This window comes from Fukomys damarensis, unplaced genomic scaffold, assembly GCF_012274545.1.
Source record: "Fukomys damarensis isolate Sample0158 unplaced genomic scaffold, DMR_v1.0_HiC HiC_scaffold_9, whole genome shotgun sequence".
Lineage (NCBI taxonomy): Eukaryota > Metazoa > Chordata > Mammalia > Rodentia > Bathyergidae > Fukomys > Fukomys damarensis.
The window spans coordinates 39348166-39361382 of NW_022900921.1; the positions used below are offsets into that span (position 1 = coordinate 39348166).

The following is a 13217-nucleotide window of genomic DNA, read 5'->3' on the forward strand; positions in this document are numbered from 1 at the left end:
TCGCGCCGCGCAGGGCCTCGGCGAAGCGCGCCTCCTGCCCCTTCAGCAGCTGCTGCAGCTGGCGGATGGCAGAGAGGAGCTGCTGTTTGCTCAGGCAGTTCTGGGAAGAGAAGAGACCCAGCGGGACCGTGAGCGCCCTGCGCTCCCGCGGGTTTCAGAAGACTTGGGTCCAAGCCATGGGAAGGTGGCCCCCAGAGTCCCTCTCTGCCCAGTGCTCCAGAGGCGGCCACGTGTGCTCAGGGAGGCCACCGATGGCAGCCCCACGCCACGTGTCGCAGCCTCAGTTTCCCCTCCCCAAAATCAAACAAGGGCAGGGTTCTGGCTCTGAACAGCGGGGTGGCTGAGCAATTACTTGAACCCAAGTGCCTCATAATCACTAGCTGGTTCCTCCAAAAGACACGCTAATTTTTCACTCCAAGTGAAGTCCTTGAAATCTTGGCCTCAGTGAACTTTTTCTTTCTCCCTTCAACTCACTTGCGCCTTCACCCTGGGAGCTACATTCCCAGCTCCCTAATCTCCCAGCCCCTTTAATTTTTAAATTTTGAGATAGGGCCTCACTAAGTTTCTACATTGTTCAGGCTCCGATCAAAATCGCCCTTCCCCTGCCTCAGCCTCCCAGAGGGCTGCGATTACGGGTGTACATCACTATTTCCCATTTATGGATTATTTTTAATAAAAATCATTTATTGCATATTATTAAGGTGGAGAGTTCATTGTACAATGCTCCGCATAATCTCTTACTCTTAAAAATTAAACATAAATGGATTAAATATAACAAAGCAGATGGGCATGTAAAAGACCAAAAATAAGATATTTTGTAGAGAATGTTTCCTATTATATCTATGTATTAATATTCTTCCCTATTGTGTCTTCATAAACTTACCGCTTTGCTCCTTTCCAACATAACTACTGATTTCTTATCGTTAAAATTTCTCTCATTTAATGTTAGTCTCAGATTCTTCAGTCAACTCAACTACTTGATTTAAATATTCAACTAAATGTAGCACTGTTAATCAGAGACTATTCCCTTGTCCCCAAAACTGTTCTATGAAATTTTCACAGGATATAATGCAAATGTTTCAGCTAGAAAGTGAATTTTAAAAATGTCAACCCTGATTCCATTTACTATGTTAATATTATACTTCATTAGACATAATTTTTACTCAAATACTCTTGTGGAATATAATCATTTATACTAAATGTGAAAAAGGAGAAAAGGCTGAAAAATACATGCCAACACTGAGTTCTTCCATTTTTATATTTAACTATAAATTAGATATTTAAAATTAGCTTATTCCCTTACATGTTATCTTATATGCCAGAAAAGAAACACATCATTATTTTCAGGGTACCAGAAAATAAAACTTTTTTTAAAAAACTAGAAAGGTTGTTTTGTACACATAGTATAAAATTTAGACTTAATTGAAGAGAAAATATTCAATAAATAGATCTATGGATGAATTTTAAGAGATGACTTTCACAACTGATCAGTGCTGCTATGTATAGAATATTGCCAAAATTGCCAGAATTAAGATTAAAATTTGTTATATAACAAGCATACCAAAAATGTGTATCACATGATTCAGATATTCTCACTGAATATAACAAAATAAAATACCTATGAATACAAGACACCCTAAAACATCTTCAGGAAGCCAAAGTGTCCAAAGATTTTTAGACTTCAGTTGTACTTCATACAAAGATTACTTCAGTTTTCAAAATAGATTTAGTTGTAGTACTACATTCCCAATATTCAATTGCTTACCAAAATATCCTTTTTCTGTCAAATGCTACTAAAAACAAAAACAAAAATTAAGTGCTTGAAGGAGTAAAAATGCAGCAGAAAACTGCAGGAGCCCACATATCCTTTTTCATAAATTTAATTTGCCATATATAAGGTTTTCATATACAATCAATGTGGGTAGCAACAGTTTGCATTAAAAGTCACTCAAGTGTGTCTGGAATGTTAACGTGGCTGCATAGCACATTTGATATTATTGCCTATGTGAAAAGGGGTCAAATATGAATTTTATAATTTAAAATATTGTCTAAAAGCCCCTGGGGGTGAACTGGGCACTGTGATACGCGGCCCCGGTCAGGCTGGGAGGACTGGCCTCGGATGACTCACAGCTAGCCTCAGTGGGCAACTTGGACAAAGGTGAGCTCCCAGTGGGCCTTGGAGCTCAGCTGGTTAATCCACGGGGCCCCTTGGCCTCCTCCTAACCGCGGGGATGAAACATAGCTCCAGGTGCAACTGCAGGGAAGAGAAGTCTTGTTTGTGTCCTGTCTCCTCACCCGCAGGCTGGACCGTGGCCTCATGCTGGGCCCACCCACACCTCCCCATGGAAACAGGAGCTGCTGCAATGAGCTTGTGCTCTGTCCTCCCCCTTGGAAGCCCTCCACAGTCTACAGATCTACTTCACTTCTTCAGTGCCAGCTTCAGCTGCTGGCTGCCAGCATCCATGGAGAAAGCCGCCCGTTTGTGACTATGAAGTCTGTTTGTCTGCACTTCTCAGACCAAGACACAATGCTGAAAGTCAGGTGACTTGGCCGGATCACGTGGCTTTGGAGGGATGAAGCCAGCCTGGAACCCGTGGCTTCCACCCCGATTTCCAGCTCACTTGCTCTCACAGCCCCTACATGTGACTGGTGTCACCGATGAAATGCACTAAGATTAGTAGGGCTGAACCAAACCAAATACCCCCAAAGCTTTCTAGCCCCCTCGTCAACTTGAAGTTGGGCAGAAGGAGCAGGAGGGGGATGTGTGAAGGAAATGTCCTTCACCACCCTGAGCCAGGCACCAAGCAGCTGTCACAATGTTCTGCAAGCTGGCAGGGACTGTGACAGCTGGAGAGGCCCCGGGGAGCATCGGAGGGCCCGGTTCCGAAACGGAGAGATCGGTGCCAATGGCTTTACTGGGAAGGTGCACACACTGCCTAGAGACTAGGGGTGCTGTATGGGCCAGGAAGTGAGGAAAGGAGGGAGAATGTGTGGAAGGAAAGAGGCTGTTTTCCATGTCCCTAACCTCAGTGCAGCTTCCTCCCCAAGGACACCAGGCAGCTGCTGTCCCTAGATAGTCACTAGGGGTGAGATGTACTCACCTCACCAGCTGCAACAAGGAAGACCTTAAAAACTTTCCCAACCAAGAACACTAAGGTGCATCCAGGTCAGGAGGGACATGGGAGATACTGGCCTGTTCCATTTCCAGTCCCTCGGGGCTAAGGAACAAAAAAAAAGTGTGCTGTGAAGAAGTTCCATGGGCACAGCAGAGTGCTGGGGTCCGAGTCAGGTGCTTGGGAAGCAGAGAGAAGTGCGGCTTCCCACACAAGGTCTGGGACCAAAGTGGTACCTTGATCCCAGAATGCTAGAAAGGGAGCCCGTGGGATTCATGCTCAGAATCTGCCACCCAAATGCTTCCCGTGTTCAAGCCAAGAAAGCTTCATCATTTTGTTTCATCAAACAAAGTGTACTCCCTGCAAAATCTATTCAAATAGAGAAAAACAGCACCTTTCAGCCTTTAGTTGAAGACTAAGTACGAAACAAAGCAAAAGACATCAAAACAAAGAACGCACCTTGCGACTAGAGCCCAGCACTGCCGACTTCTCACTCACACAGCACCATCCTCATCTGCCGAAGCAGGGGACTCAGGATCTACATCAGCGGTGGCATTTTCAAGTAAATGAGCACAGCAACCTGTCAAGCCCAGCTCTCCATTTTACCTCTGCTCATCGGTGTTCTGAGGAAACCTCTCTCCTCCTCCCACATTCCCACCCCACCGGCCCCTGATGAGACCCAAGAGGAGCTGTGCATGAGAACGAATCACTTCCCCTTTCATCTCCCCTTGCTGAGGTCAGCCTGGGGGGCTTGGAGGCCAACAAATAGGCTGGACCCTGGGTATCACCTTGGGAGTTCCCTCTGGGCAGACCCTTCTCCTCTCGGGGTCCTGACCATAAAAAAGTACCCATAAAAGTAGACACAGACTCCACACAGCTGGCTGGGCAGACCTCCTGCTCTGGTGGGAAAGCTCAGCAGGTCAACAGGGTGCAGGTCAACCCAGTCAGGGCCAGCAGAGGGGACACAGGGCAGTCAGTGAACCCAAGAGGTCAAACTTAGAAGCCGAGAGCCTGCTGGCAGGGCCCTCCCCTTCACAGACCTCTTTCAGAGTCCTTGAATCCCTTAACTTTTAATTTTTTTTCTTAAAGAGGCCCACCCAAATGGTGAAAGCTCTGATCCCTTCAAAAGCTGGTTCTAGGGTCTGAGGATGTAGTTCGGCAATAGAGTACTTGCCCACCATGTGGGAGGCTCTGAGTTCCACCCCCAGCACCACAAAAACAGGTGAAACATCCCCCCAAACAAACAAACAAACAAACAAAAACAAAAACAAAAAACCCTGGCTCCATGTGGGCCCAGCTTAGTCACTGATAGCAAACAATGAAAAACAAGTGATCTCCATTTCTTTGAATTAATAACTTACTTGAAATGGAACCCAGAGAAGATGTTCAATGATGTTCTTACATCTTTAAGGAGAAAAAGAACAAGATTTATCTTCTTCATTGTGAAACTCTTTAAAGGGCTGAGTACTTTGTCTAACTCAGCGCCAGTAAGTGTTGCCAAAGCGTGAACCAATCAGAGGAGTGACAGCAGGGTCACATGCTCCAGCTTTCCTCAAGCTGGGGAGCAGGTGGCAATTAAGATGGTTCTGGAACACGAAGGTCAGTACTGAGAGCTGGGCAGGGGGGCTGTGTCCCACCCCCACCCCGGATGTCCTTGTCCCACTTCCCCTGGTCCCAGTTCTCACACCATTTACTCTGGTAGAGCCCACAGGCTCGTCAGGGCTACTTTCCTTTTTGCTGGAACTGACTGATGTCCTCATGGGAGGCCTCCAGAGACATCTTTACCCCCAGACCCCACCTGCTGGCCCAGGGCTAGACATAGCCAAAGATGGGTGACCTCAGATCACCCTGTCCTCCCGCTGGAAGCTGTAGGCCTAGTCTTCCCATCCTGTCAGGCCTCCTTGCTGTTGGAGCTCAATTTGTAAATGAAGCTCAAGACCCAGTCTGGTCTCAGGCACTTACGGCCAAGGTCGGCCCTCAGAGGGGTGTGAACCACGGTGGGGGGATGTCCTTGAGGCTTTCATTGTCACCTACCTAGCACAAGGGTCTTCCCCACAGTGTCCGGGCATGGAGACAACTCCAGGAGCTTCCTCAGGGAAGAGAGGGAAGAACCTAGAGACCTAAGGCGGCCGCAGATGACCTCTCAGACTTGGAGGGGCCGTCTCTCACGCCGGTTTCTCATAAGCCACAGCTATGAGTCATGTCAGCATTTTGTGAATGGGAACACAGATGTTTTGATGTCTTTAGGTCTAGGAAAGGCCAGAGCACCCTTGCCAAATGGGTGCCTGCTGGCCAAGGCTGGAAGCCTTCCGCGTCTGAGTCACAGCGAGCCGTGCATGTGCTTTCTCCAGAACTGTTATTTTTTTCAGTACTGGCATTGAACACAGGGCCTTTGCACTAAGCTATACTCTCAGCCTTTTTTTGACACAGGGTCCTGCTAAATTGCCCAGGCTGGGCTTGAAATTTCTATCCTCCCACCTCAGCTTCCCAAGTGCTGGGATCACAGGTGTATGCCACCATGCCCAGCCTCAGAACTTTTTAGACAAGCCAGAGGAGGGTTATAGCTGCTCCTCTTCCTCCCAGTGGTCACCCAGCATCCACGCACAGGCACAGGGGAAGCAGGACCACTTTTCTTGGGCAGTTGCCTGAGGCCTGAGTGTCAGCCAGGGGGGCAGTGGGACATACGTGTGGTACACACGCTTAATGTCATATTACAGAAGTGGGGGGAGAGACAGAGAATCACAGAGAACCAGGGACAGAGAGACAGACAGAGACACAGAGACAGGGAGACAGAGACAGAAATAGAGACACACAGAGAGAGACAGAGACAGAGAGAGAGAGTGAGGTTATGGAAGGACACTGGGCAGGAGACCTCAGCAGAGTGGAGGTTGTGGCTCCAGCCCTAGGGATGGAGGCTGAATTCCTTCCTCCTGGAGATCTCAGGCTTCTGCTCCAGGCCCACCCACATCATGGAGGTAAATCTCCTTTCCTCTTAGGCTGACCCCATTTAAATGCACTAGCTCTGCAGCTTTGCCGCTGATCTCCAACACTATTGGGCTGCATGGTTCAGGGAAGTGACACACTCGTGGTCACCCCAGCCCTGCCATGGGAGCCTCCAGTGGGGACTCTGAATTGGAGGCTCCGAGTCCCGAGCTGCTCAGGGTGTTTGAGTTACTGCCATGCTTGTCACCCATAATTCTGTGTTTCTACCCCCAGTTACCCTCCTTTCCATTTCCTAAAGTGGTCACAGGAGCCAGGAGCCAGCACTCTGACCACTCGTCACACAAATGACCCAGGTGCTCAGACAGCCCAGGACGCAGTGTGGCACCATCGGGGGAGCAGGTGAGGCTCTCACCATAATAGCATTTGGGCCTATGAGAGCCTCCTCCATCCTCCAGTGCCACAGTCTAGATAGGGGCCATGCAGAGCCTGCCTCTTCCACATCCTGAGTCCTCTCCCCAGCCTGGTGTCCACTTTCATATGCCCTTACAACCTCCCCTCTGCCCTCCGCATTCTCCAGAGCAGAAATCAAGCTTTAGAGAACTCAGAATCTTCATCGCTGTGTATACGATTTGAGTTTACACTAGATGCTCATTTAAATGAACAAAGCAAAGGAGAGTGAAGGAAGGAGGTGTGATGCAGGACAAGCTCTTGTTCAGCTCACTGTCCTTTCCCTGTCGCCTGCTGACACCTGGCCCTCTTGATCCTGATGCTGAGTGCCCCTGCTCCCTTGCTCACGCCCCTGATAGCACTGTGTTGTCCTCTGATGGCCCCTCGAGCCCAAGTCAAGTGTGTGGCATCCAGCAGCAGCGACACCCACCAGGTCCATGCTTCCTCTCATCGCTTCCCAATCAGAGGCCTTGGCAGCCCCAGAAATGGGACTGTTTTTGGTTATTTCCCCTTTGGGATTTAACCCAATGTGAATTTAGAAGCGTTTAAGAAACACAGAGATGTGGTGGCTCACGCCTGTAATCCTAGAACTTGGGAGGCCGGGGCAGGAGAACTGCCGTGAGTTCCAGGTCTGAGCTACATAGTATGTTCCAGGCCAGCCTCAATGACAGAGTGAGATCCTATCTTCCTTTTTCTTTGGTATCAGGGATCGAACTCGGGTCCTTGCACTTGCAAGACAAGCCACCGAACCACTGAGCTAAATCCCCAGCCCTGTGAGATCCTATCTTAAATGAGGTGGGGGGGGAGGGAGACAGAGAGAGAGAGAGAGAGAGAGAGAGAGAGAGAGAGAGACTGACAGACTGACAGACAGAGAGAGATTATATGTGGAGTCATTCTTGAAAGATGTAAACTACCAAAACCCAGGAGGGAAATCAAAGCTAACCTAAATATTTTTGGATCTATCCAAGCAATGAATTAGTTAAAACCTAGTTTTAAAAAAAACATAGTTAAAACCTTCTGGAAAAGGAATCTTTAGCCCTATTCAGTTTCCTTGGAAAATTCTACCGAATATTTCAAGAACTGACACCAATTTACACAATCTCTTCCAGAAAAGAGACAGTCGAATTTTTCAACACACAAGTTACAGGATCATGTGAATAGAGGTGGGAATGGTATGTGTTAAAATTCAACATCCATTCACAATGCTCTGTCACTAGGAGAGGAAAACTTGAACCAGACAACTGCACCCGCAAAAGCCCCCACAAGACCGCTTAGCACTCAGTGATGGAAAACAATGAATTCTGAACAAGATAATGATGTCTTCTCTCCTATGAGACACAGTAACAGTTTAGTTTAGTTTGTATAAGGAATCCAAATATATAAATGATAAGAGTGGAAGGAATAAAATGGCCCTTTATTTACAGACAACATGATTGTCTGAGGAAATCTACCAAAACAAAAAATCCCTGATAAGTGAGCTCCACAAAGTCACAAAATAAAAGATCAACACAGGAAAACCCACTAGATTTCCATATACTAGGTGGTGACAACTGGATATTTAAAAATTTTTAAATACCATTTAAAATAGCTCCAAAAATGAAATAATTAAATATAAATCTAACAGAACACATCTATATTGAAAAGTAAAAATACTGATGGAAGAAAACAAACAAGATGAAAATAAATGGAAAGACATACTGCGTTCATTGATTGGAAGACTCAGTATCTTTAAGATGCCAATTCTTTCCTATATTTAATGCACTGACAATCAATCAAAACTTTAGAGGGCTGGGGAATTAGCTCAGCAGTTCGGTGGCCTGCTTTGCAAGCGCAAGGACCCGAGTTCAATCCCCGGTACCAAAAAAAAAAAAAAAAGATTTTTTATTTCTTCACAGGCAAAAAAACAAACTTTAGTAGGACTTTTTGTGAATATACATGAGCTAATTCCAAAATTTTAATGAAAAGACAAAGAAACTAGAATAGCCAAAAACCATTTTGAAAAGGAATAATAGAGAACTTACGTTCTCAACTTGTAAAGCAGTACCAATCAAGATAGTGTGTCATTGGCAAAATTTTGACAATCCAAATTGTCTTCATTTGAGGCAATTCAATGGTAACGCAGCAATCTTTTAACAAATAGTGTTGGAGCACATGAATATCCATTTGTAAAACATTATCTTCAACATAAACCTCACTTCATAAAAAAGGAACTCAAAATGGATCACAGTAAAAATGTAAAGCTATGAACATTTAGAAGAAAACATAGAAGAATTTCATGACCTGGGGTTAAGACAAAGGTTGTTAGACTTGTCCATCAAAAATCTGATCCATAAAAGTCAAAACCTAGGAAATAAGATTTCATTAAGATTTAATACCGTTGCTTTACAAAAGACACTACTAAGAGAAGCTACAAACTGGGAGAAAATATTCATAAGTCACAAATTCAAAAAAGGACTTGTATTTAAAATATATAAAAAGCACTCATAACTTAACAATAAGAAAACAAATAATACATTTTAAAATGAGCGAGCTCCAGGTACCAGTGGGAATGATATGAGCAAAATCTATTCTATATATTTAACCCTCCCCAAAATGTGAAACAGGGGGACAGCAGAGTGAGGGGGTGATGGGGTGAAAATGATCAAAATATGTTACATGCAGGTATGAACCTGCTAAAATTAAATCCATTAATTTAAAAAATAAGTAAGCTGGGCACAATGAAATGAATTTTTTTCAAGGTGATTGGTGTAATGCCTATGGTTCCACCTACTTGGGAGCTGATGCAAGAGACTGCTTGAGTCCAGGAGTTAAAAACCAGCTTGGGCAATGAGTGAGACTGTCTTAAAATATAAGCAAACAGGGCCAGGGATTTAGCTCAGTGGTTCTAGCACCTGCCTCACAAGCTTGAGGACCTGAGTTCGATCCCCAGTACCAAAAAAAAAAAAAAAAAAAAAAAAAAAAAAAACAACTATGAAAAAGCAGAAGACTTGAATGGGTATTTCATTCAATAGATTATTCATATGGCAAATAAGCATGTGAAAATGCTCTGTATTTTTAGCTTTTAGAGTTATATATGTATTTTTAATATGTGTGCGTGCGTGCGTGTGTGTGTGTGTGTGTGTGTGTGTGTGTGTGATTTGGAGAAAACAAACCAATCTAGCAGTATTAAGTATGAGTGAAGTTATAGAGCAATTAGGTCTTTCATGCACGGCTGGTGGGAGTATAAAATGATACATCCTACAGGAAGTACAGCTCAGCAATTCCTTGCACAGTTAAATATCCATTAACCACACAACCCAGACACCTCACGTCTAGGTGTTCACCCCAGAGAAATAAAAATTTACATTTACACAAAAAGCTGTATCCAGACATTCATCACAGCTCTTCTTATGATTGCCCAAAACCAGAAAGGACGCTACCAGTGTTGTTCAGTGGGTGGATGGATACACTGTGATAACTGCTATGATGGATCAGTCTCAGCAATAAAAAGTAACCCTGAACGCAATGAGTCTTAGCCGCATTGCACTGCAGTAAAGGAGCTCTTGGGTGTGGGTACCCACTGTGAGCAGATCAGAGATGCAGATCGACCCCTGAGCCCCGGGCAGGGCGGTGACTCAAAGGGCTGCAAAGTTTCATTTGTCTTTCTTGGAGGGTGGGTGGGACTGCCCCCGTATCTTGACTGTCTTAGAGGTGGTGTTCCATGGTTGACATCATGGAAATATGCACCAAAAACATTCCTTGTTAACAATTTTAAAAAATATCAATAAATAAATGAATCTCTGGTGGTGGAATTTGGAAGCCTGAGACATTTAATGACAGGGAGAGAAGTCTACCCCAAGGCAGGGAGGCTGGGAGCCTGTGCTTCACTGCCACCTCGTGCCTCTATGGGGTGGTAGAAGGTGTGGGCAGTTAAAGATTCATTCTTGTCTCCCCAGTGTACCTGAGTCTCTTTCAGGAGATGCTCTGGAGTGAGCTGGCTCCTTCCGGACCCCCATACTGCCTACCTCCCCTCCTTCCCTACAGCCACCTGATCTCCATCAGCCAGTCACGAAACATCTCAAAGCCACTCAGGCAAATGTGCTGACAGGGAACACAATGGAAAGCCATGGAGGACAGCAGGGAAGAGAGGACTAGCCATGCCCACAGAGTCACTGCTCTGGACCCCATGAAAAGCAGCCTCCACACAGAGGCATCCACCACCACACACAACCACACACGCACACACACAAATACGTATACACCCTCCATTACACATTTACATATGCACACACAGCAACACACACTCATGTACACTGACACATGCACACACACACCATCATACACATGCACAGCCATGCCTTCACAGACACAGAGCAACACACACACACTTATATACACTGACATGTGTACACACAAAATGACAATTTTGTCACATTCACATTCACAGGGAAACAGTAAGCCCAGACAACCCTGTGGGTTGTGTTCCAGGGCCAAGGGCCTTTGCCAGGGGAAGCCCCTTCTCAGTGTCCCTTATGGGCCCCTCACACATCTTCTGAGGCCAGAGATGGGCCTGTGGGTCCAATTCAATTTCCTAACACTTACCAGGTCTCCAGCAGCCACAAAATCTCACTAAAGACCTCACACTGTCAGGCAGCCCCTGTCACCTGAGGTCCTCATGTGGCCAGTCCTTCACCCTGTACAGATTTTCCTGTCCTCAGTTATTCCTGCCCCACAGTGTAACGCTGAGAGCCAGGACTGCTCTGGGCTTCATCATTTTCTCTGTTGGAATCACTAGGGCAACTGCTTAAAACAGATGTCTGAGACACATGTTCAATTGAATCAGAATCCCAGGGGTGCAGCTAAGCATTGAGGTTTTTAAAAGCCCCCTGGGTGATGTGAATGCCCAGAGGCCTGCCAAAGGCATCCACACCATGGTGTGCCACTGCTCCCCTGAGCTCCTTGCACGGAGTGGCTCTGTAGTGAGGAAGACAGAGAGCCAACCCCAATCCCACCAAACCTCCTCAGTACAAAGCCTTTCAGGAAACCGTAAGAGAAAATGCAAGGGCAGGGTGAGGGCCTGTTCAGAATGGGGCTCAGACAGCCTTTGGGAATGGGTGCTTATCTGGGCTGAGATCTGAAACATGAGAAGAGGCCAGGTAAGGCAGAGGAGGTCCAGCAGGCTCAGAGGCCTGAGAGAGCACAAGGCTCACAGGACTCTGAGTGAAAGGACACTTCCACCAGGTCTCTGATGTGAGCATCTATGGACCTCTCCCCACACCCTCAAAACACCCACAGCAGCTGCTTTTTAAGGTAGAGAAAGCGAGATTTAGTAGTAAGGAATTTGAGAAAGCCTGGGTGCAGCCAGGCAGGAATTGGATCCTGATTTCCTGGGAACAGAACTGGGTCAAGCTCACTCCTGACTCTCCAGCAGCTGCAAACATACAATTGCCCTGACCTCACCTGCTTTCTGGTGACCTCAGGTGACAGCTGTTAACCCACTTCAGGGATTAAGCAGCTAAGATCAGTCAATGGCAGAGCTGGGCTCGTGCCCACCTGCCCACCTGCCCCCAGGGAGCCGCATCTTCCTGTGCTTCTGATGTTGGGTTTGGAGATTTTTTGTTTTGTAATCTACAGACTTGTTCTGCTGTGAGATCTTGAATATATCACACCTCTGTTCCTTAATTTTCTCCTCTGCAATGATAACAGTCCTCATCTCAAAGGGTGGCTGTGAGAATTAAGTGACGATGCCCCAAAAGGACCCAGGCAAACATCAGGCCCCAAGCTTGTCCTGCTGTTGCTGGATGGCGCAGCCGGGGTAGCTGATGGGGTTGTGCACAGGCCAGGCCGCTGGAGGGAAGCAGTTGCTGTCTGCCAGAAATAGTCTTGTGAGTGCTGGCTATGAACTTGGCAATTCCAAATCCACCTTCCTAAAATGCATTTTCAATCTGCATTTTAAAAACCAGTTTCTCTTAGTTATAAGGTAAAAATGAATCTGACCAAATATACAAATGCAAGTGGGCTTCCAGCAAATATAAACAACAGAGAGACTAAATAGCAAGCTGCCTGTAGGTGGATGAAAGAAAATGAAGTCCCAACTCTAAGTGAGGCCACCAAGCCTCAAGATAGGACGGCCTCAGAACCTTCCCAGTCACCTCTGCCTTGCAAATACTCCGAACTGCTAAGAAAGTTGCCTGGGTGTTCAAGGTGTGGCACAGGCAGAGTATTTCGGCGAGAATGTAAATGTTGGAGGATGGAGATATCCTCTAACTTCACCAGATGGTTGGGCGCTCTCCAAGAGACCCAGAAAGGATCAAGGTGCTGGAAATCTTGCTACCAGGGACTCTCACGTGGAGCGCAAACCGCTCAACTATGCCAGCCCGGGACCCGCGGGGGCGTCTGGCCCGCCATGCAGTGGAGATGACAGACAGGGACCCTGCATCTTTCTCTGAAACTGAACCCCAAGCCCCCACCCCGAGCATCTAAGTGGAACGCTCCGGCCTCGGCGTTGCCACCCCGCTCAGGGACAGGGCAGAGGGGGCTTTGGGGACAGTGACTGACCTTGGAAGCCCATGACCCCGGGCAGGCGAGGAGCAGAAGCAGGAGGAAAAGTGCGCGAGGAGAGCTGGGCACCATCTTGCCAATCGGAGCCTCCCCGCTTGCTCAGGAAAGGGAGAGGACTCCGTGCGCTCTCCCTGCTGCGCGGGCCCCTGCGGTGCGTCGCCGGGCGCAGTGACC

The 13217-nt window shown here is 46.9% G+C and overlaps 1 protein-coding gene across 1 annotated transcript in view; it reads right to left on the reverse strand.

Moving 5' to 3' along the window:
- Positions 1–13211, reverse strand: part of Fbln7 (fibulin 7) — a 29162-nt gene extending 15951 nt beyond the window's left edge. Inside the window, exon 1 of the mRNA XM_033761683.1 lies at positions 13041–13211. Within this exon, the coding sequence (XP_033617574.1) occupies positions 13041–13053 (13 nt within the window). The 5' untranslated portion in view covers positions 13054–13211. The remainder of the gene's footprint in view (positions 1–13040) is intronic.
- Between the last annotated feature and the right edge of the window lie 6 nt (positions 13212–13217).